The following is a 24289-nucleotide window of genomic DNA, read 5'->3' as shown; positions in this document are numbered from 1 at the left end:
TTGCAGATACAAAGCTCCCTTCCACTTTACAAGCTGAGACTCTGCCTCTGCAAGTGTTGCCACGGCTTCCTCAACATCGCCGGAGTGTGTGCCGTTCTGTGGGGAAAACTGTGTTGGTCACTATCGATGTGGTGATGGTCTATGATTGGGAACTCTCGCTTCCTCTTCCTCTGCGTCTTCTATGCCGGGAGCGGCCATCTTGCTCCTTTGTTCTGCCTGAGGTACACTCCCAGCGGTGGCCATGCTTGGTGGGGTTTCAGCGTTCTGGCCAGGGCTGATGTTGCCTCCCTTGATGATCCTGCCTGACCGCCTGGCATGACCCGGACTAGAATATTTGTCTATGTATCTGATGTGCCGCATGTGTGTAATTTGCTATTGTTGATTGCGGGGGTGGAGCTGTGGGGCCACTTAGGATCGGGCCAGGGCTGGGCGATTTCCTTTAGTTTGCTGTACGTATTGGCGGGCGGGGACTAGGATGGGACTGCTAATTATCTGATTTATTCGCACATTTGGAATGGAGTCTCCCCACCTGCTGCTTTGCTTGCTACTTCAGTTGTGCTGATGATATTCAGGGTGGGGGATGCTTATGGGGCTGATGGTGACCGGGAGTATGTAAAATTTCCTCCTCCTGCCTTCTCTGGGAGTCGGAGACTGGGATGTTCTTTCCCACTCTCCAGACTCTCTTTCTCACTTGGGGTTCATTTGGGGCGACAGGCATGCCTATTGGGGGGGGGTGGGCCGTGGCCTTCCGCTGGTATGCAGGGTGGGGGGATGGGATGTGTTCTATGTCTTTTCTTTGTCTCTATGGCCCTCTTTCTCTTTCTTTCTCTCTTCTTCTTCGGTTTCTTTCTCTTCTATGTTTCTTTGTTTCTTCGGGGTCGGGGTTCAGTGTTAGTAGGGAGTTTATTGTGTTCTATCATTCTGTGGTATAGCGTTTGCTCTTAGTTCCTGGATGGTGGCCACCTGTTTCCTTAAAAATGCCTTCCTATATAACGCCTCCTTCTGGGTGCTCCGTGAACGGTGATGTCTCTCCTGGTCAGTGATCAGCTTCGACTCTTTTCGTAGTTTACTACATTGTACTCGACAAAATCATAAAATTAAACCTTTTCTTATCCTGACATTATTGTTCTATGTTCTACAATGTCATAGCGGCCGGCCCCGAGGGGTTGTAGGCAGACGCTGTGTATTGTGCATTTACCAAAATAAAGGTTTTTATAAAAAAAAAAAAAAAAAAAAACAATACAAGTACTGCAATTATACCTTTTAATAGCACCCGCAAATACATCTGTAACATGCTTTTGGTCCACTTATCACCCTAAAATATATATAGTGTGATTTTTTTTATTGGAATTAAAGGGGGGGAGGTGCGAAGGGTTTAGGACGCCTCCATGACACATACTCCACGCCAGGATAACAAAAAACAAAGACATGCTAACCGATAAGAGTGGTTCCAAGTCATTCTAATTTCTGTTACTTAATCATAGCATTGTGTATCTGTGAGGAGCATGTTTTCACAACCCACATTAAGTGCCTCTCTTGGCCAGAGTCTTGCTCCCACTTACATCTCTTCACACCCGCCCAGAAGAACACGCCTGCAATTTGATGGCCCCTGGCCTACACGATGTTGCGATCGATGTCGGTAAGCGCTTCAGCCCCTCACACAGAGGTATTAAGTGCTACATAAATTCTTCAATAAATCTATCAATTCATTTACCTTCCTAACTCTTGGTGATGCATGATGTCCTTGAACCTCACCAATTTCTAGGTTCAATGATCTCCCACTGACAGTCGTTAAACCATTTCTCTCTAGCCCCTAAGGACTATTTTGTCCAAGGGTGCCTTATGCAATATTGTTTTGCCTTCCTCCGTCATACATTTTCCAGTGCTTTTGTACCTGTACTCTTGACTATTTGAAACCCAATCCTCTTTTGCTTATACGCCCCACTTTGCAACCAATTGTGTGCCATGCAAATCACTACTTTATCTTAATCATATATTTATTTCTTGGTGTTGGTACTTGGTAATCCATGCAAAATCCCTTGCTCTACCTCATTTGACTAGATCTTGAACTGCTAAGTGTTATCTGCTTTGTCAAGTCTACTAGTGTACAAGTACCTAATTATTATCCAATCACTCCATTCAACTAACCTAATGTCTCCTTATCAACTATTTATATTGCTGAACCAAACACCATGTGTTCTTATAACCCTCAAGGCTTGCTGTATTGTAAGTAATACTTACATTGTTACATCTCCAGTCAGCCCATGGTTGACTTCTGCCTGGTGTTTTCGTGCCCACCTGGTCTAAAGCGCTCCAAAACCCTGCATGAGTAGGGCCAAGGTCTGGTAATTGATATAAAATTTGTCAACATAACTGTTACATAAAGTTTAAAGTTAATTACATTTTATTTTTTAAAGTGACACTGTACTTGTATAACCCTTGCCTAGCAGTTCGACAAAAGGAGAGGGTCTGATCAGTTACAGCATGGGATTAGCAAGCTAAGCCCGGTAAATGGTATTTTTTACATTAATTGACCTGTTCCACAAGGCTTATGGTCACAGCAACTGATCGCTTTATGATTATTCTGTACTACAATTTCAATACCTTAACTAGGTTTTATTGAAAAATTTAGCAATTTGTCAAACGTAACTCCAGGAGCTGTCATGGGCAGAGTTCTTTAGAGGGTTTGGGGTGCTACTGTGATGAGTTCTGAGATTGAATCTCTACAGGCACTGGTGGGAGGAGTGGTTTATCTCACCCTGCATCTGCTTGACTTAAAACGAACAGATACGATTTGGAAGTTGATCATTAGCTCCCAAAATCTAAGAACTGTGGTCACTTTGATTTATTTATTAAATTGTTGTTTTATATAGCATGCACTTCATCCAGTCTTGGGATCATACAGTCAGGGCCTGCACTGCAATGTATACTAATCTCTTTGAATTAGTGGTCAGTGAAGCTGCATGCTCTCTTTTCTCAGTGTTATTTGTTACCCTGGACATATGGTGGTGCACATATTTGTCTATTCAACAACAGGGTGTTAAGCCAAGACCCCACCTCATTTAAGAAAGTTATCCCTGAATGGCCCTCAAATATTTCTTGGCCTAGCTGTTGTAGGTTGCAACTCATTTAAATGAGGACAGGGATCACTAACCAAAAGTGTATCGGAAAGTGTCAGCATAACAACAAATAAATTATAAAAATAATAAAAGAAATAACAATAGAGCAAACTCAAAGTTTATTTGGGAAAGTGTCAGTGAGAACAAATGTACTCAAAACACGTGGCACGCAAATATTAATAAATCATCATATATGTGCATTGCATTCAATTGTTGTAAGTACGGGGGCAGGGCCTAGCCAGGAAGCAAGATGGCCACTCTTTAAAGAGGCTCTGCTGGCCAAAATAAATATCTGGCAATTATCCTTCACCTACAGGATCATCCACGTTACAATGCTCTCCACCTGGCTGGCTTAAGCTGTGGGGGCCCATGCGTGCCTTTTGTGGGCTCCAGCGATGCTGGAAGCGATTATGAGGCAACTGGCATTCGCTGCAGCCTGTACTGCCCATAAAGCAACAAGCCTGCTGAGACGGCCTGTTGGTACATTCATGTGCGGGTGCTGCAGGGCTACCCCCGGCTGGGACCCACCCTCTCTGACGAGAGGAGCTGTGAGTGAAGATTCTGCAGGCAATACTTCCGGCAACAGCGGACCTCTGAGAAGGGCCAAGGTGAGAGGCCGGGACCGCAATTCCTGTGGGGACACGCAGAGGACAGTATTGCCTAGAGAGGCTGAACCTGGCAGCGAGTCATTGCCCTCATTACTATCGGCAGAGGTGGGGGTTGGATTGTTGGCTTGCCACACGTGGGGGCCGAGCCTGCCGACATTGTGGCTGGGCCCGGTTGCTACTGCAGCAGAGGTGCGCTCAGCGGCAGCGCTCCCGTTACAATGCTGCCAACTGTTATAAGGGGACATTACATTACATTGTGCTGCCTGAACTACTTGCCATCCATACCATTGCATTACACTGTGCTGCCTGAACTACTTGCCATCCATACCATGAGCTTTAATGCTGGAAGTAGGTCTTGACCTGGCTTCTATGGCTACAGCGTTAAGAGCCTTGGCGCTGAAGTAGATTTCTCTTGCCATTAACAGGGGACCTCCCTACAATGGTGCCTGCCCTAGCTGCTGTTTATTGACTGTGAACTCACTATTGACTGTGCCCACTCTCTGGTTCATCCTGTGAGGCCTGCTCAGTGGCGGGCCATTTATAAGAACTGCAACACCAGACCTGTCACTGGTTAACTGGCCTGACCCACCCCGCCGATGGTGTTGGGGTGCCCGCACAAGTGGGCGCAGGTGCGGGCGCCCCTTGAACCAGACAATTGGAGTGGCCCTAAGCCCTATTGGTGGCCTGTGCACGGATTGGGCCCCATGGGGTTGGACCTCTGCAGTGCACCATCAGAACTAGAGTCTGCTCGTGCCTACTGTAGCAGGACCCTGGTTTACGAGACCATTGCTAAAAGCCCTTAACGCCAGGCCGGGCAGCACTGCATAGCTTGCCCTGAGGCTCCCAGACCAGCTAAAACGCGCAAAAAGATTTGATTCCTGCCTTTACTGTTTCTACTGATCAGAAACCTGCACCTAGCCTGACATTGTAATGGGCAAGCAACACACACGTCAAATAGAAGCCTTAGTTCGAAGGCAGGTGGTACACACGTTAAGTACATCTGGACCCCTTACAGGAGGAACAATCTGACACATCCAGAGAGGCTACTGGGCATGATGAGGACCTTAAAGAAATCTTAGTGGATGTCATGTATAGCCCATGAGTGCTAGACTCCAAGCTAGATCTCATGGCCAGGCATCTGGACCCCATCAAAGAAAGGGTAGAGAAACATGAGGACAGGATAGACCACCTCGAAGCCAGAGTATCTGATGAGGAGGACGCACACGCTACAACCAGCGAACATCTTTTGCAAATGGACAACGTTGTTGAACTTATCAAAGCAAAAAAATGAAGATCTAGAGGCGCTCTCACAGTGCAACAATCTGCAAATAACAGAAGTTCCTGAATCCACAAACAGACAAAATGGAAGTCTACATTGAAACCATTCTCCGAGAACTCTTTGGAGTGGCCCTGACGCCGGTGTTGATCGTGGAGTGAATCCACCGCTCGCTGGCGCTGCCGGACACCTCACCCCACTCAATAGTTGCCCGGCTGCTCAACTATAAGGACCGAGACGCGGTCCTTTACCAAGTTTGTGAACTTCGAGAGGACAGTATCAAGGAAACACACTATCCTGTTAACCGGATTTCAACCCCACGGTGCAGGCGGCACTAAGGGAGTACATGCCTGCCAAGAAAATCCTGCAAGAAGCAAACATTACTTATGCACTTCTCTACCCCACCAAGATAGGCATCCCACACGAGCAGAATCCTTCCTACTTTACTGACCTAAAGGCCGCCATCAAATTTGCCAAAAGCATCAAAGCAGATGCTAAATCGCCCTAGGTGTCCCCGTGAAAAGAGAGAGAAAATGTCATGGACGACAATGATTGACTACATGGACTCATTGGTTCGCCACCGGGGTTTAGAATTCCCCTCATATAAAGAGACAATAAACAAGTGTCCCAAAGAATCGACCACATGATCAGACATTGCTATCTCAACAGTTGAAAACTACAGCGCTCTCTCAAGCCATACTTGAAGCACCAGGACAACAAATTGTGGTACTTGCGCCCCTTCGGCCGCCCAGTCGTATCCTGACTGGGTAGTTAGCCTGGCTCATCATCACCCTCAGGGTTGACTCCCATATACTATTTTTCTTCATGGTAATGGGTTTGGGGTGGTGGGTGGGGAATTTACATCCTGCCATGTTTGGGGGCTAAAGCTGCATGGGGTGGGAAGTTACTTCACTGTTTTTGTTTGATATTTTGGTCTCTCCCTGTGCCAAGCCTTACACACAACACATGACAATACACTAGTTTCCAAACTGGCCTCGTGTTGCATTCCTGTTATATACCACCATTCTTCATACTTCTGTTAAACTTTGCATCGTCGCTCCCTGGGGTTTCTTTACTCGGGGCCAACACACGCCTGTTAATCCAGTCTTATCTCAAACTCCCCAGATAACAAGACGACCACAATTAGATGTCTAACCTGGAATGTGAGGGGTCTCAATAGCCAGCAGCGCAAGGCCAGGTTAGTACAGGCCTAAATAGTCAAACACCGGATCGATACATGTTTCCTTCATGAACTCCACCTCACTTTGTAGACATTCTCCCAACTTAAAGTGGGATGGTGCGTGCAAATGCACAAGGCTCTCTGCTCCTATTATGCATGAAAGATGGCTATACTCATACGCAAGAGCTTACCACGGTACCCAAACCAAACAGTCAGTGACACAGAAGGTAGATTTGTCTTTCTAGCTGGCAAATTACACAGACATCCGGTTAGATTTGTTTCCATTTAGGGTCCAACTACTGACTGCCCGGAATTTTTTGCAGATCTGTGGTACAAAATTGCTAATATGGGGCAAAGCGCAGTTATTTGGGCGGGAGACTTTAACGTGATACTGGACCTGGTGGCGGAACGCTCGAGCGCCCCCCGAAGTCCCCACCCCGGCCGGCGGCACAGGTTCACACACTAATAAATGACTAAAGGAAGGGTGAACGGTTCAGAGATCCCGATACTGGATATGAATCCCTAACGTAAGTGGAGGAACTTTGCTCAAGGCTCAAGACCTTGACAGCCTTGAATAAACAGTTGTAGGAGGGGTTATGAGCAGGTGTTCCTCCTTTCCAACGTAATATTTGTATTAAAAGCATAATTCCTTGCTTTAAATCAACACAATAATCCAGGTTGGTTTGAGTGAAAAAGATTCTTTTCATTCACCACATTGTTATGTCCATTTCACTCATTTGTGATTTTTCATAAAGTAAAATGTGAGGGAAAATGAACAGCCGACACGTGTTTCGCCCTATATGGCAGGTAGGGCCAGGGCTTTCTCAAGGCTAGTTGTTACAATAAAACATCATAGTATCAACGATTAGTCTGTGAATTTTCAGGTTTGTAATAGAACAGTGTATTAAACATCCAATTTTTGGCGATCGTTTAGGAGAAAGGCTCGCGTAGGGTCCTCAGGTAAATCCTTGATCATGTCGGCTGTTCATTTTCCCTCACATTTTACTTATGAAAAATCACAAATGAGTGAAACGGACATAACAATGTGGTGAATAAAAAGAATCTTTTTCACTCAAACCAACCAGGATTATTGTGTTGATTTCAAGCAAGGAATTATCCTTTTAATATGAATATTACGCTGGAAAGGAGGAACACCGGCTCATAACCCCTACTACACTAATAAATGACTATTGCCTTCCCAATGTCTGGAGAAAATTCCATGGGCAGAGTGAGGAGGGTTCATGCATTATATCGACACATGGCCATGTATAGACTACTGGCTTACTACGCGAGATGTCCTCATGTGAACCACTGAGGTCTCTCATCTACCTTGAACACTCTCAGAACATGCACCAGTGGTCCTGGAGCTCTCCCCGCAAATGGCGGCTCCACAAGCATTAACATGGCGACTGCCATCCGGGGCCCTTCGGGACTTTATCTTTCAAGCGGAGGTTAGACTTGCTATAATAGATTATTTTAACCTCAATCAAGGCTTGGTCTCCTCTCCATCTGTACTGTGGAAAGCCTTTAAAGCTGTGATCCGTGGGGTGTGCATTGTGAAACAGACCGGCATCCTTAAGCCCATCAGAGAGCGCCTAGCAGTGCTAAAACGCCAACTGCGGGCATTGGAGGCAGAGTAGTGTGCCACTGAATCACTAACCACCATGGCGACATTTAAGGAAACATTCACTGAATAGAATGAGGAGGCACAACAAGAACTCAGCTTTCTAACTCGTGAAGCAGTGGCGCGCTGATATGGAGAGGGCGACCGACCCGGCAAAACGTTTGCAAACATGCTCCTCAGGCCATGGGCCTCGGAATAGTAGTAGGACTACTTGACGACCAACTGAGATGCCAATCCACCCCTACAGACCTGTTACACACAATGACCTCCTTCTACGCCCATCTCTTTCAAGCTGAGGTAGCCCTGGGCCAGGAGGAGCTCACGGCTTACCTGGACACGATATAGTTCCTCTGGCTTGACCATTCTAATCGATCATTTCCAGACTCCCCCTTCACAAACGAAAAAATATTTCAAGAAAAAAAAAAGCCACCTGGGCGACAAAGCACCGAGTATCGATGGGCTTTTCAATCTTTCTATAAAGAAGATGCCACCCTACTGATTCCACATATACAAGCCATGTTTGAGACCGCTGTCCTCTGGGGAACTACCCCCTTCGCTTCCAGAGGCGGACATTGTAACCATACTTAAAACAGACAAACCGATGCGATTTGTACCAGCCGCACTCAATGTTAAATGTCAATAACAAAATACTCGCCAAAAGTATTGCCAACCGCCTCCTAGCGCTCCTACCTGATATTATATGCCCAGACCAGTTGGGACTCATACTGGGATGGTCCACTGCCCACAACTTATGCACGCTATTTTCTCTGCTTCATAGCATGGAACCCAACTTGGCCGCTGTTGCTGCTTTACTAGACGCCACAAAAGTGCTCCTGATGACAATGCTATTAGAGGCAAGTCAGGGCTTATGTGTACCCTATACGTGGGTTGGATTCTTATTATTCATGGAGGTAACGTTTAGTCTATTAAATGAAACAAAAGAGTTTTTTGTACAGCAGACATATTAAACTCACACAATTGAAGGTGCTCTCATATGTGATAATGAAGAAAAAGGCGACTCAGTGAAATAATATATTTACCTAAAATCACACAATTTGAGACCAGTTTATAGGTCATGTGCATTACAGTTAGATCAAGTAGATCATTCTAGTCACTAGATCTGCAGATCTGGTAAAATGTTCATGATTTTTCGAGGCATGAAACTACACAATCTTTATAAGCCCCATATTCCACCTACTTCTGCCAGGCCAAGTGAAGCTGAAATTACGAGCAGAGGTACCTGCCTAAGGCCTCTTAAGCTCCAGAAGGTTCTCAAAAGCAGACAAACCCAAGTTAGGTCCTGGATCAGACCCTAGCCAGAACAGCATCCTGCATGTATGAGGGTGAAAGACAAAGCACTTGGTTGGTTACTGTCTTCCCAGCACAAATTAATTTAATATGCCTTATGCAACCCTTCTGTTCTCTTCCACGACAGCCTAATATTTGTATTGGATCCCAGAGACCATTGTGCTTTCTAGTTTACCTTAGGAAGTGTCTACCAAGAATGTACTCCCAGATAACTTAAAGCTTCATTATTAGTAGTGAATGACATTGCAGAGAAAAAAAGAGAGACAATGTGGTGAAAGGAGACTTATCATGCTTTCATCGGATTGGCTAAGACAGCAGCATGACACACAGTTGTCATTATATTCAGTCTTTGCCCAGCTCTTCTCTGGCCTGAGACCCTTGCAAAAAAACACATCTTATGTCTCCCCAAGTTAACTGTCCTTCAGATCTGGGCACAATGTAGTAGTTATCTAGAACGTGTGATAAGCTATGTGTGATTTAGACAAGTGAGGGAAACAAACACGTTCCTCAAGTATCCGGTTCTTGAGGAGGTATGCACCACATTGTTGAGCCATTAAAAATGAAGAACAGATTGCAAGTGACTGATAGGTGAAAAAGGATAAACTGGCATTTTGTTTTCAGTAATTCTGTTAAAGAAAAATACAGACTTTAACAGTCGCCCTGAGCAAATTACAGATAAATTATTATTTAAACTAAAAGTGAAATTATAGAGGTTGGGATTTTCCTCATCTGATATCCGGAATGATACCTAGTGATTTATGTAGTATTGTTGAAATCTTTTACAGCATTCGAGGCTGATAACATTCATTCGTATTTCTTAAACTTGTACTTACTTTTTAACCTGTCTTGAGTCAGTCTATTCAAGACCAATGGCATTTTAGAAGTTTTATTGTTGTTTAAAACCGTTATCACACCCGTGTTTACCTTCCACATTTATTGAGAATTGTTGTTTAATGTATACAATTCAATCCTAAACTGAAACATCAAGGGACATAAAATGGGGGCACGGCGGATTTAAAAGAATCATAACTGAACATTAAAAGCAATTCTGCACTCGAAAACACGACAAAGATGTAAGGCCCCGATCTGCAAACCGAGGTTGGGCAGCAAACAAATCCAAATTAAACGCCCACCTAGGGGTGGGGGTTATAGCAGACATAGCCGTGGGCCGGGACACACGCACCACCTTAGATCCGGGGGAGGAGCCAGCCTTCACAACAAACACACAACCCCACGTCTGCGTGTTAGGCAGTAATATTCAAAAGTAGGAAGATCCGAACGGAGCTTATTAAGACGTGTCCAGAACACGTTTAAAAAAATATATATAATCGTCGTGTGCCAGAGGGCACTGACAAGAGGGTTAGCTTATTTCCAAAAACACGAACACGTAAAAGGATAGGGCTCGTGGCTAGCACATTAAGAAATGCGGCTCCCGACCAGAGCCCTTCTGACGATGCCTCGGCATCTCTCCTGACCCCAGGACCAGGCACATACTGGCGCTAGGGCTTTACGCCGAACTACAAAAGTTACATGTGGGAACAGAGCAGGAATAACAGCGCCGGCATGTGCCACCTCATGCCAGCATTCACATGCACTCAAGAGGCTCACAGGTCGCAGGGGTCCAGGTCTTCCATCCAGCCATAGCGGCTCATCGTGGCTGCTGCTGGCCTTAGCCGCCACCTCTCTGCTGCTTCTGGTTCCTGCTTTCTCCACCGCGCAGGCGCAGCCGTTCGACAAGCGCCTCCCCATGCACAGGAGCGAGAGATAACTTCCCCTCTTCAACAACGAGACAAAAAGCCAGCTCCCACTGAACATGCCATTCATCCAAAGGGCAGAATGCTGCTCACAGGCAAATAATTACACAAAGTAAACAATGTCAGAAGCAGAACATGTTCATATGGTAGGATTTAGTGATATGATAGTTACTCCTGTCACATTTGTTTTATCGGGAGCCAAAACAAATATGTCACGTCCCGATTTTTTTTAAAAATGAACACCATTCAGGAGCTGTCCGGCATGCGGGATATTTTAGGCGGGAAAAACAACCCCCCCCCCAAAAAAAAATTAAAGCATTTAACAACTGAAGCCAGAAAAGAAATCGAAGTTTTCCCTTCTTAGATGACTTTATTTGCAATAAAGGTGCATTAGATTGTAGCAGGTCAGTCCTTGAATTTATATGGCACATAATCCACCTGATGTGCAAAATGAAGACGGCATGTGATGCATTTTAAATTACACTGATCCTTAATTCTACTTTATTTTTATTTTGAAAATAAATATTTTCCATATATTACACGTGTTTTAATTTCTATGAACGTGTATCTTCTTTCCCCAAACTAGCTTGGAATGAGGCAACAAGAGATAACTGCAGGAAACCCATTTTTAGGTCTCACCTGCCAGACAGCTTCCAGCTGTCTATTGGCCAGAGGGCTTAAACTTTTTTGCTGTTGCTCCAAACCCCTGAACACAATTTTTTAAAGGCAGGCCTGCAAAACGTGAGCGACTCGGCGAGAGATGCCACAGTCAGGAAAACCAGTGAATTAAGGATTACACTTTTTCTACTTCCGTGACCCATTGAATTGACTCAAATCTTAAAATTGAAAACATAAAATTCAAATCAATTTGTGTTCTGTTTAAGGATGACAACCTGAATGAATTAATACTCTTTACAATTTTAAGCCCGGAAGAAGACCGATTGAGGACGAAACGCGTTGGCTGTTCTGAACTCTTTTAAAGAACATGAATAAAGAATAATTTTTAACAATTACAAGATTGGATCGACTGCTTTCATTTGGGAAAATGACTACCTAACGAGAATTGCTCATGTTATGGATATATACTGCAAAAAATGATTTGGATGTTGATTTAACTATTAAGAGTGCAGGGCTATCTTGTTTCTACTTTTAAAACGTAATGGCAAGGATTGGGGGGAAGTGGATGAGCAGGGCTGAGTGCGAATGAGAGTATTTATGGGGCAATTTTTCTACAGCTCATAGGTCTTATTAAATGTGAGACTTATAAAAGAACAAACACATCAAACAAAACAGAAGCTGGAGAAAAAAAATGCGGGTCCACACAATTGGGTAATGTGAGCTCCTCACTTTCCTCGGTTCCAATGCATCTGCACCTGGTGCACTAATGATATCAGAGGCTTTGAGTAGCAGGCTGTGTCCTGTCCCTCTTTCATTCTTTTCCCACCCTGTCTGGTCATCACCCCCATCTTGAAGCAAGCTGTCTGTCCTTTAAAAAAGAAATCCGGTCGCACATGTGTTGCCCCCTCTGTGCAGCAAAGATGCCCTAAGCTTCACTGCAAGCAAAGAAAAGAGTCATAACTTTGATGTAGTAGGCCACTCACATTTGAACCCCAGTGCCACTGCACCTGATTCAATAGTGATAGCTACTACCTTACAAAGTGGGCTGTCTCTTCCCCCTCCCTCCCCCGGCTCCCCACCATCTATCTGAGTCCAAGCTAAGGTGTCTCCTCTGCTTCAGTCTTCCCCTTCTTTGGGTCATTGCTCTGAGGTACAAAGCAACACTGGCACAGCAAGCGTGCACTTGGCCCCAAGGCAAGCAAGAAAGGAAAGCAGCACAGCCATAATTAGGATTTAGTTGGCCTCTCACACCACTAGGTCTCGATAGAGTTACTCCTCTATAGCAAAATCACTGTATATTCGCATGTTTACCTTTAAGTATTACACCAGATTAACAACTGCTCTGGTCTACAGAATTCCTCACTCACCAGAAATAATCTGCTGTAAATAAATTCTTAACTAAGCGAATTTCTGTTAATTTGATAAACACGAATTCGTTAAAGTTCCGTCATACACGATAGAAAGAAGTCTTTCTTCTATGTTCAAACCACGAAACTAACAAATACAGAACCACGCACGCCTACGTAACTCACGTCAGCACCAGCGAGTTTGGAAACTTAGGCGAAAGCGACCGACAGATTCAGGTATGTCCCGATGCAATACGCTTTAATTAAGTGACGCGGTTTCCTTCTTGAAAGCTGATTCGAGCTATAATTAGTTTCAGCTCTGATGAGAATTCAAATTGGTTACAGTTCTACTTAAATACAGCGTACAGGAATGACGCGCTTCCGATCAGCCGCCCATTAAGGTAAAACTTTAATCTTTACAGAGCAATGACGTTTCCATCCACTACGTGTTCTATTAAAATACTCAAAGGGCTATTACGCTCTCTTTCCAGCATCAAAGCAAGGACTGCTTCAACCAGACAAAACCAGATACAATTGTGTATCTTCCCTTTCCACACCAAGAACGTGACTATAAAAGTAAGCCATCAATCCACAATACGATTTTATTCATGTTTGAAACATTGATGTATGCTACTACACCTCCTTTTTCACTTTTCTTCACCCAAGTTTCTTCTTCTTTCTCCAACACGCTCGACTCCATTTTACTTAAGGTAATTTTGTTAATACAGAAGTTAGCACTTTGCTCTCAAAGAGGTTTAGGGGCCCCTTTTTTACTCAAACAGGCTTTTCTTCTTAACCCCACAGGTCCTGATGAGAGGCCCGGCTAACAAGGGGTCTCGAAACACGTAGACCTTGTGAAAAGACCACAAGAATTTCGTAACTTTCTAAACAAGAAACATTTACAGATATCCATGTTTTAGAATGTTCTTTCTGTGGTCCAAATAGAAAGATTGCTAAATACGTTTCTTCATGTAAAAACTTCCTGATTGAAAAGCATGTATGCGAATGTATGAATGGATAAGATTGTTTGGTATGCGAGAACAGTATGTAAGTTGTGAATGAATGAATGGTGTGGTGAAATTATCACAAACTATTTGTCATTTTTTGTTTATTTTGACCCCCTAATAAATTGCTTCGGCAATTGGAAGGCTAAAAATTTAAAAAAGAAAATAATTAAAAATACTGATTAATTCAAGCAAAAGAGAAGTCTTTGACACTTTTTGTTTCACCTTCAAGATGTGTCCTCATAAAAGAAATTGAGTTCGAAGACTTAGCGCCGTACTAGCAGCGATATTGATCAATCTAATAGAGGCTCAGCTTTACTGCCTCCAGCCTACCTCCAGTGTTGGTTTCAGTCCGCTTTTCTCTGCACAGCAAGGGTGACTTGGGCCCTACTGCTATAAAAAATGGTCCCCATTTAACTTTTTTATAGTACAAAAGCAATAAATGGGATGCAGTGGATCCTCGCACTCCTGGTTCCAGTGCCACTGCACTTGGCGCACTAGTGGCAATAATGACCCTTTAAAAGATACAAAAAAATAAAGCAAGCCCCCAAATCTCACTCCGTTCAGCAGGGCATCTCTCTGAGGAAGCTGTCTCTAATTTGTAAATGAAAAATATTGCTCCTGTCTCATCATCATCATCAAATTATTTATTTCGTCAATTAAGACCATAAAAGCACAAGGAATAATATCACAGTAAAACGTTTGTGAAGAACAATATACATAAGTAATCAAGATATAAAATTCAATCAAACAGAAGCTTACAAACTGTAAGAATATAAAAGAATAATACATGTCAAAGTCAATAAACCAATTTCTCAAGAGAGTTCAAAGATGCAATAAGATGGTTTAGACAACTCACAGTAGATAAAGACTTTGCATATCAGCAGTCTGACCAGTGTGCATAACTAGTCATTCCCAAGGAGACTACAATAATAGTATGGAACGAGGTTCTAGATGTTATTCACAGCCAAAACGTAATACAATTAAACAACAAACCCCAAACCAATGCAAGAAGGTTGATGTGGACTAGTTCACTGTACTGTCCCAATGTTAGTGGCTTCTGCTACTTGGGCCTGCAGCACAGCTGTTCTGAGAGACCAGGCCCATCTTAAATATCTTGCAGTTGCAAATACTATTGGTTTAGAGGTGTCAGATTTTGATATACATAAAGCACCCAAGCACTATTTTACGCCTAAGTTACAGCAGAGGGTCAGAATCCACGTCGATCTCGGTTTGTTACACTTACAGTTGACCAGTTCAGAATCCACCTCGGTTTCCAGCGTATTAGGGCAAAACGAGCAATCACATTCCTATTCCCCTTCTTTAAACTATCTCGAGGTGAAACCCCTGACTAGCGGTTTGCCAGCCCGGAAGCGAATATACAGTGATTTTGCTATAGAGGAGTAATTCTATCGAGAAACTGCTCGAACTGCGGTGAGCATTTGTGGCTTAAGAATTTATCCATTAGGCCATCTGGCCGTGCTTCGCGCCACATATTTTGTAGAACCTTCTCTCAATAAATGTTTTTGAGCCAGTTGTCCGGGTTCGCCCTCAGCTTGCTTGGTGCTTCCCAAATGCCCAAAAGCTTTAGCTTACTGCATAAGGTTTTCACAGCTTTGATCCATTGCGTGGTGCTTTGCTTATCAATTAGCAGTAGCTCCTGTAATGCAGCTTTAAAACGGATTAGCTCCTGCGTTGTCCAGATTCCACGCCAGTAAGTCAGGATTTTTAAATGAGCAATTTGATCAACTCTTTTGAGGCACAAATCCCGTCTTAAATGTGTGAGTGGGGTGCTGTTAGGGATACTCAGAACTGATCTTATAAATGTTTTTCTGTTATTTTTAGTTGTGAGTTATCCCCCAAACACCAACATTTCTTCCCTTACAGGGCACCTCCAAAACCCATCGATCTATGTATCTCCAGCCCTGATAGTCAATGCTTTATATCTCCTGACGTTAGCCGCTGCTCTATGTGTTAATATGGAATTGCCTTTTGCCAGCTGAAGGTCCCAGGAGAGCTTGTCAGTGAGCCTAACTACCAGATAGTCAAAGATCCTGACCTGGCCTATGCCGAACGCTCCACAGTCATTTTATTTCTAAAAGTATGATGAGGGTTGATGGCCATAAATTTAAGATTTGCTTGTATTGATCTCAAGCCCTCGGTCCCTGCCGAATCCCACAAAGTAGTTTAGCGATTCCTGCAATCCCATAGAGGTATGTGAGAGCAACATAGTATCATCTGCAAATGGAGACCAGGGATGTGTTCACCAGCTATCCTGGGAGCATCGTGCTGGCATTTTCCCAGGGTTTCCACAACACCATTCATGAACAAGGACAACAAAGTGGGGGCCAGGATGCAGCCCTCTCACCCCACGATTAACAGGGATCCTGGGGGAAAGGTCGCCCTGGGTGATCCACCTAACCTGGGAAAATATATTTGTGTGAAGTCTGATAAGGAGATTGATCGTGTGGAATCCCCATTTGCACTAATACAACCCAGAGTGTGTGCCTTGGTAGTGTCATTCTGGGGGTTCTTCATTTATTCGTAAAGTCATTTGGTACTTCAGGTTGAATGTTTCATTCTGGTATTGCCTTACCTTAGGTAAGGTTGAGGCTGGGTGGGGGGAGGTGGGAGGTAACTTTACACTGTTTAAATGTTTTCAGTTCTGTACGGAAATGGTCACTGTCACAATGCACTTTTTTAGTCTGCAACCTCATCACGACTTGCTGATGTATACTTGTTATGGCACAATTAGGTAATAATGCTGGACCCTCTGGTTTGTCTTTAATGTCCTGAAAAACAACACCCGCAAGCGGCGACAGGTTATTAATTATCTAATGCGCCACAATGTCGACATTGCCTGTTTGCAGGAAACGCATTTGTCTAAAACAGACCGCTTGGCTGCGGTATGTGGGGGAGCACATAGATATTTCGCTAATTATAGCAGTTACGCTAGGGGCGTGGCCATCCTTATTCACAAGAGAGTTCCCTTCAGTCCCAGCTCGGTGGTGGGGGACAGTCGGGGTCGCTTCATCATCATCACTGGCACACTCATGGGTCATTACATGGCTTTGATATGTGTTTATGGTCCGAACGTCGACTACCCCGACTTTTTCCACTCCTTACATACACATTTAGTGAAGTTTGAACCTAGCCTGATTTTAATGGGGGGAGACTTCAATCTGCTCCTTGATCCAAGTCTGGATAGCACCTTCGCTTCCCCTGACACCAAGCGACATGCTCGCCGCGCTCTGCTAGATATATGTGGGCAACTCTCGTTGTTAGATATTTGGCAGAAACGCAACCCTGCTTTCACTGAATATACACATTACTCGGGCCACCACCACACTTGGTCCAGGATTGATTTCTGGCTAGTCTCCCTGGGAGTTGCTGGCTGGTTCCGGGACCTGGAGACACTGCCACGAACATATTCCGATCACGCCCCAGTGACGCTCCATCTGAATGCCCCCCCGCCCAGAAGGATTTGAACGACAGTGGCGGTTCATACAGGGCATTTGCATTTCCAAGCGTGCCGGAGTGCTGAAAGACCTACGTACAACACTTGCACGTATCGAATGTGACCTGGCGGCTTTAGATGCTGAAGTGCTCCACAATGCTAACACAGAAACTGAGGGACGACGGTTAGCCCTACTGGTCGAATTGCGTGAGACGGCAGACTGGGAGTTACTGTATTTGGGCAAATACCAGTCTGCCAGATGGTACGGAGAAGGCGAGAGGCCTGGTAGTGTGCTGGCACAGATGCTCCGTCCCCCATATAGCAGGGCCTACATCACCGAGCTGCGCTCACCCACTAATCAGCTGCTCTCTTCTACCCCAGAGATTTGTGATACCTTTAGCAGAACCCATATCTGAAGCAGATATCCTTGGTGCGAACGATGCCCTCCGAGGCTCCTCGGCCCCTGGACTGGATGGCTTTACCGGGGACTTTTATAAGGCTTACAAAGATATCCTGGCACCGCAACTGATAGAGGTTTATGCAGAGGCGCTTGAGAGGCAGATATTGCACCCCACACTCTGAGAAGCAGTCATTATTCTCCTCCCTAAACCTGGCAAAGACCCATCCCTTTGTAGCTCCTATAGACCCCTCTCGCTATTAAACCTAGACTATAAAATTTTGGCTAGGATTATTGCCAACCGGCTATCTCAATTGATGGAATTTATTATTTCCCCAGCACAATCTGGCTTCGTTCTGCATCATTCCACTTCACTGAATCTTAGAACGCTATTCGCTGTCATACATAGAATAGACCCAAAAGTACCGGCCGCGGCTATTCTGCTGGATGCCGAAAAGGGCTTTAGATTCCTTGGAATGGCCTTTCTTCCTCTCGGTTAAGCGCCGTATGGGCATGCCAGTGGGCTTTATTGCCACCACAACACTATTATGCAGTCGACCCACAGCGAGACTCCGACTGAACGGCACACTATCCCAACCCTTTTTGTCGACACGTGGCACACGACAGGGATGCCCGCTGTCCCCCCTTTTATTTATATTGGCTATGGATCCTCTGATCCGTCATTTTCAGGAACGACATTTACACGGAGGCTTACAATTTAACACGGGCCCCCTATTGGTCTCGCTATTTGCAGACGACACCATTCTTTATGTACGACACCCGCAGGAAAACCTAGAACCAATCATCAGAGAAATACTTAGGTTTGGCTGCTTTTCTGGATTGGGCATTAATCGGCACAAATCAGTGATCTTTCCGTTAACAACTAGCATGACTCCCTGGGATTGCGGATTTCCCCTTGAATGGTGTGACAAATCGGTTAAATATTTAGGTATCCATATTCACTTAGACACTGCACACATTATCATCTTAAATTATGGAAGAGCTGTTAGCGCCATAGAAGCCCAAGTGGAACGCTGGCTACGTCTGCCGTTATCTATAGCGGGCAGAGTCGCAATACTTAAGATGGTAGTGCTCCCCAAATTTTTGTATCTTTTTAATAATATCCCCATACCCCTCACCAAGGGTTTCTTTTTAACACTACATACGCACCTCATCAGATTGGTATGGGGGGAAAGGGCGCGCGTCCGCTGGCAGGTGCTTACTCTTCCGTGCGATAGGGGGGGTTATGGAGTTCCTGCTCTCCAGTTATATTATTTAGTGGCCCAGAGTTGCTATGCATATGCTTGGTTTCACCTAGATGCGGGAATTCCATTTCTGAGACCGGAGGCAGATCTTGTGTTGCCCGGAGAACTGTCCACTGTACTACCAAGGGGCGTTCCTAGAGACCCACATGACATACAAACTGTCTCCACTACCAGTTGGGCATGGGACAAACAGTGGAGATTAGTTGGCGCCGCCACATTATATTCCCCAGCCCTACCCCTCCTCAACCCACTGGCTGCCAATTACTGGGGAAAAGCTTGTGCAGCGCACATTAGCCAAATTCAACATTACAAAAATAGGGGATTTGTATCCAGAAGAGCATATCTTCTCGGTGACTGAAGACACCCGGTTCCAAGATATCTCCTTTAAGGATAATTTTGTTCTGAGGCGGATCCGTTCGGCCCTAAGTGCCACATTAACTACTTACCCAATTGCACCCGAACCCTTTGCCCTACTCACATTGATAATTGAGAGTGAGACTGGTACTCACCTAATTTCCAAACTATACAAATCATGCGCTAGTCTGAGACCAGTGAAGGACGATGAGGTTCGCAACACATGGGAACGTGACCTAGGTCGACCAATCACGGACGAACAATGTGCAAAGTGCTGCGTGGTGACGAGGGAAATTTCCCTTAATAGTAGGCATAAGCTCATACATTTTAAATTCCTCAGCCGAATTTACCACACCACCGCCAAAGCACACAAAATAGACCCGTCCAGACCCCACAACTGCCTGAAATGCTCCGCACCCTACGCAGACTTTGCACATCTCACATGGACCTGTCCCAAGTTACAGACGTATTGGGAGCAAATACATATCACGCTAGGTGCCATGACTGCCATAACGCTTGTTCCCACTCAAGAGATAACACTTTTAGGCTACACAGTTAACTTCCCTAAAAAAATCAGGAGATTTGCGTACCTTGGGTTGCTGCTGGCCAAGCGGGAAATAGCTCTATTGTGGGGCCGACGAGCTGCCCCTACCCTACAGGGATGGCTACGTAGCTTGGCATACTGCAATATCAACAGCGAGATCTACGCTAACCTTATGCCTAGTTCGTCACGCCCTAAGGACATATGGGGCCCATATAGGGCGCATTTTACAACCATGCGACAGTCCTCCAACACACAACTAGAAAGCGGCATAGTTCCGGAGGGTGTGGGGTGATGGGACATATCCCACAGATAGGAAACTACCTTCTTATTGGACATACATACACAATACTGGCCCAAAATGACATTGAGTGTTTTAAATGTGTTGAATAGCATAGGAGCGGAAGATGAGGTGACTGACTGTTGTAGTTTGAAGAACAGACAGAGACGAACCGAGGGAAATGTGACAGACTGTGCAGATATCATTGTTTTCATGCCTATCGTTGTGCTAAGTTCCACATGCTATATTGTGTATTTGTGAGAATTACTACATGATATGTTCTTAGACAGTGTACCAATCATTGTACGTTATTGCTGTGAGAGAAAATTTGAAAATAAAGATTAAAAAAAAAAAGAGAGTGTGCCCTGGTACTAGGTGGAAGATGCCCTCATGTCGATAAAAGCCACATACAGGTGGTTCCTGCTGATGGTAATGTACTTCCAGCAGATGGTCAATAAACGAAAAATCTGATCTGTAGTACCTATTCTTGCGAAAGATCGCCCGCTGGCGTGACAGGACCTGATGTTCTTCCATCTACTCCTGAAAGCAAAAACAAACCTGCCTGAAGAAGATTTTCTGGGTATTATCAATAAGGCTAATCGGCCTGTAGTTTGCGGGAGTGTCTTCTTGGCCATTTTTGGGGATTGGGACAATGATGGTACTACGCCATGTCTCTGGGATTCCGTTCACATTCAGCACAGCATTGTTTAGCTTGTTCAGGTAGAGTAACTACATTTCAGGCTCAGAGGGTAATGAGTCCATTGGGGAGTATATGGGCTAGGGGCTTTCTCCTTTCTCATATGAGAGAGGACAACCAAAGATTCCTCAATTGGAAAATCAGAAGAAGGGGTGCTAGAGGCAAAGGGGACAGATGTCACTGCCACTATATTGTCGCCTGTGTCCCACCCCGCTCGGGTGGTTTCCTTTGCTCACAGTCACACTCAAACTGTATAGGGCTTTAAAATGATCAACCCATAGATCCACTGGGACGTGCATGTTGGGAAAAGTGGAGCCACCGTTGATGTTTGATGCCACTAATTTACAAAATGATCTATATTAACGTTTCCTCAGAGCTTCTAGGATTTTGCTCCATTGCCCTTCTTCTCAGTGACCCTTGGAATTGGCGATACTAGCCTTCCATATATCTTTGTTTGAGCCTTCTTTGATGGCCTTGATTAATCCCCTTTTGCCATACTACACTCCTTGGTAAACCAAGGGTAACTCGCGGAGGCAACATGTCCTTTTGTGCTGTGCTTCATGATATAATATTTAAGGGTGCTAAAGAACTCCTCGTGCTTACTGTTAAACACGGTAGCATCCAAGGCAAGGGGATTATAAGTTCCAGAGTGGTATGCAAATGATTGGTAGATCTTTGCAACAACGCAAGTATCCATGGTGATGTGGGCCCACTTAATATTCCTGCGATTGTTAGTAAGAGGCAGTGGCGTTATGGAGATACCGTTAGGTTGCTCAGGGGCTTTGCAAAACAGGTGAAGTTTAAAAGCAGCGACAAACACATTATGATCACTGTCCCCACAGATGACAACTTCCATATCAGTCATATTGTGCCATAGTCTCAGGTCAAGCAGGATATAATCTGTGTGATTAATGTACATGCCTCTCTAAAAGGTAAAACGAGGATGATTATCAAATCTAGTGCTCCCATAGGTTCAAAGGATTAAAATTTAATGTTACAGTCTACTGTTATTATCAAGGGCCAGAAAATGTGTATACTGCACTCTACTAATGCCTGGAGTGTGTGTATGGTTAAGGATTCCGCACCATCCTGGACTGAGCATATGTAGATGTTAATCATAACTAGGTGTTTTAGTGCAGCAGAACTGTTAAATGTCAGGTTAATGCCCAAGATCCCCCTTGACCCAGACTCTAATAGTTCCACCTTGAAGTTGTTGGAGATTTATAGTCAGTTTATTAAGCCTCCCGAGGCTCTCCCGGTTGTAGCTGGGATGGCATTGGCCCAGAAGCCCATGTTTCCTGTGCAGAATAATATGGTGGCTATCCATAAATCCCCCCCCCCCCCTTTCAAGTCATTTTGTTTAGTCTGTAGCCCTGCGACATTCCATGCTACAAATTTGACTTCAGGATTTTGACTCACTTCAGGTGTGGCTGACAGCAAAAATGCAAGTTGGACCAGAAGAACTGATCAGGATTGTGAGGTTGGCAACGGGGAATAGTGTTCTAGAAAGAAGAATGCTGGAGACAGTTTGGAGAATTGAAGGATGATTGTTGTATCTAGATTCTCCTTGAGGCTGCCCCTTATGTTGAAGAATAAATATATTTACATTTATGCAGTTAGATGGCTTTTCTTTATTTACCTCACTGATCAGCCCCATAGCAGCGTAGGCTACCTCAGCAGAGGAGGTGTATTTAGTAGGATTTCCAGCAGAGACAAAAAGTCTCTGAGAAAGTGACTAACATGGACAATGGTGCCACTGCTCCTTTACTTCTCATAGCAGTCACCACACAGACAATTGTGTCTGCTATTATAAAAATCAATTAATTTCGGAGGATGCATGTTTTCTACCTGTAGAACAGGTCTTTGCACTCACAAGCGCTTAAGGCAGCATGACCTACATACTTTCTTCTTCACCAGGCACCAGCAACACCATACATAGCCACCCTAGCTGATGTATCAACAGCACCACATCTAATTTTCACCCTGCCACCAATGGAGAGAGTCTAAGAGAGCCCTAGCTTCAACTCTTTATCACCGTAGCTAACAGTCCAATTCCTCTAAAACACCTTTTTGCATATAGCAGGCTGGCTGTGTCCTATTCAAGGCAGTGGCCAAACAGGTGCAGTCTTTCAGGGACGCAGAGAGATATAATGCTTCAAACTGCTGTGTGCCGTGGGATCCATCTCCATTTCCAAATCAATATTTGGTCTTTCTGGTGCTGCACGCACCTGTGCCATCACTTAACCACTACACAAGTTTGAAAATTTCCAAGGGTGCAGTCACCACATCCAGGATGAAGATTTGCATTTGAGGTTCAACTTAGTAATCTTAGCTATAGAGCTTATAAACTCATAGGCAAAACTCCAATCATCAATGTAAAGTTGTCTTAAAACATATGGTGGCCAGTAATATGCATCAGGGGTTAGGGGGCGCACACACATGCACTCTTTCACACGTGCACACACAAACTCACACCCAGAACATACACACGAACACATCTACTCAAAGCACGCACGAAATACACACACATTCATACGTACATACATGCATGCACCCAACATAAAAAAAAAAAAGAATTGCCAGCCTGTGGTGGTAATTTTGGGCGGTGGGAGGGAATCCTCTGTTGTTCTCTGGAGGCTTCCGAAGAAGATTTTGCTGTCTCCTCTCATTGGCTGACCTTATGAGAGGAGGACCTTCTTTACCTCATCACAGAGTAGAATGGGGTTACTGAGAGTTGCTGACCCCACCACCAGTCTGTGACTAGTGTCAATTCAGGGCTTAAAACTGGAGTGCCCTGGTCTAAGTCTATCAGTGACGCTCCCTCTTGCCATGATGAGGAGACTCAGAGAAGACTTTGCGGGGCTGAGAAAGTCACTCCCACCAGGCTATGAAATCTTCAGTCTGGCAAATTTCTGCTCAGGTTGCCTGGCAACTGCGTATTTATTGCATGCAAGGCAAATGGCTACCTACTCAGACCTTGAAGAGTGTTGTCAGGCTGACCTTTTTGTTCACTCTGGCAGGCACTATTCCTGAGTCGGAAAAACATGGAGGGTCGGGGTCCCTCTACCCTTAACGACTGGTCGTAGCTGCTTTAAATCTTTTGATATGTTGCCCATTGCTAATCCCCTTAAATTCGATAAAATGTACCACAAGCCATTCTTTTTTAGCACTGGAAGCAGTGGCAAAACGTCACTTTCCCTAGTGATGCTGAAATGTGGTTCCTTTTCTACTTGCTATGAGGACCATTACTTTTCACAAGCTGCTGTGTTTGGATAGCAGCCAGGGCATTACATTTGAAAGAGAACCAACTTAAACAGGTTTGGACGCCTCAAACTGATTCTGAAGCCTTGGATACTGGACCTACAACTCATGTCTGGAAAATTCATAATAAAGAGCCATTCAAACCACCCCACTTTGCTCCAGTTCCAAATTTTTCATTATCCAGAGAGGACTGCTGTGTG

At 44.7% G+C, this 24289-nt stretch overlaps 1 protein-coding gene across 3 annotated transcripts in view; it reads right to left on the bottom strand.

Annotated features, from left to right (window-relative positions):
• TRANK1 (tetratricopeptide repeat and ankyrin repeat containing 1) overlaps window positions 1-24289 on the bottom strand; it is a 1100402-nt gene that overhangs the window by 976013 nt on the left and 100100 nt on the right. The window contains exon 1 of one of the 3 annotated variants that reach the window (XM_085607557.1): window positions 10724-10855. The exons of the other annotated variants lie outside the window; for them this stretch is intronic. Coding sequence (XP_085463683.1) covers window positions 10724-10767 — 44 coding nt within the window. The 5' untranslated portion in view covers window positions 10768-10855. Of the gene's footprint in view, window positions 1-10723; window positions 10856-24289 lie in introns of those variants that run through there. 3 annotated transcript variants of the gene reach the window in all.

This window comes from Triturus cristatus, chromosome 5_2, assembly GCF_964204655.1.
Source record: "Triturus cristatus chromosome 5_2, aTriCri1.1, whole genome shotgun sequence".
Lineage (NCBI taxonomy): Eukaryota > Metazoa > Chordata > Amphibia > Caudata > Salamandridae > Triturus > Triturus cristatus.
This window is presented reverse-complemented; position numbering and strand designations above follow the sequence as displayed.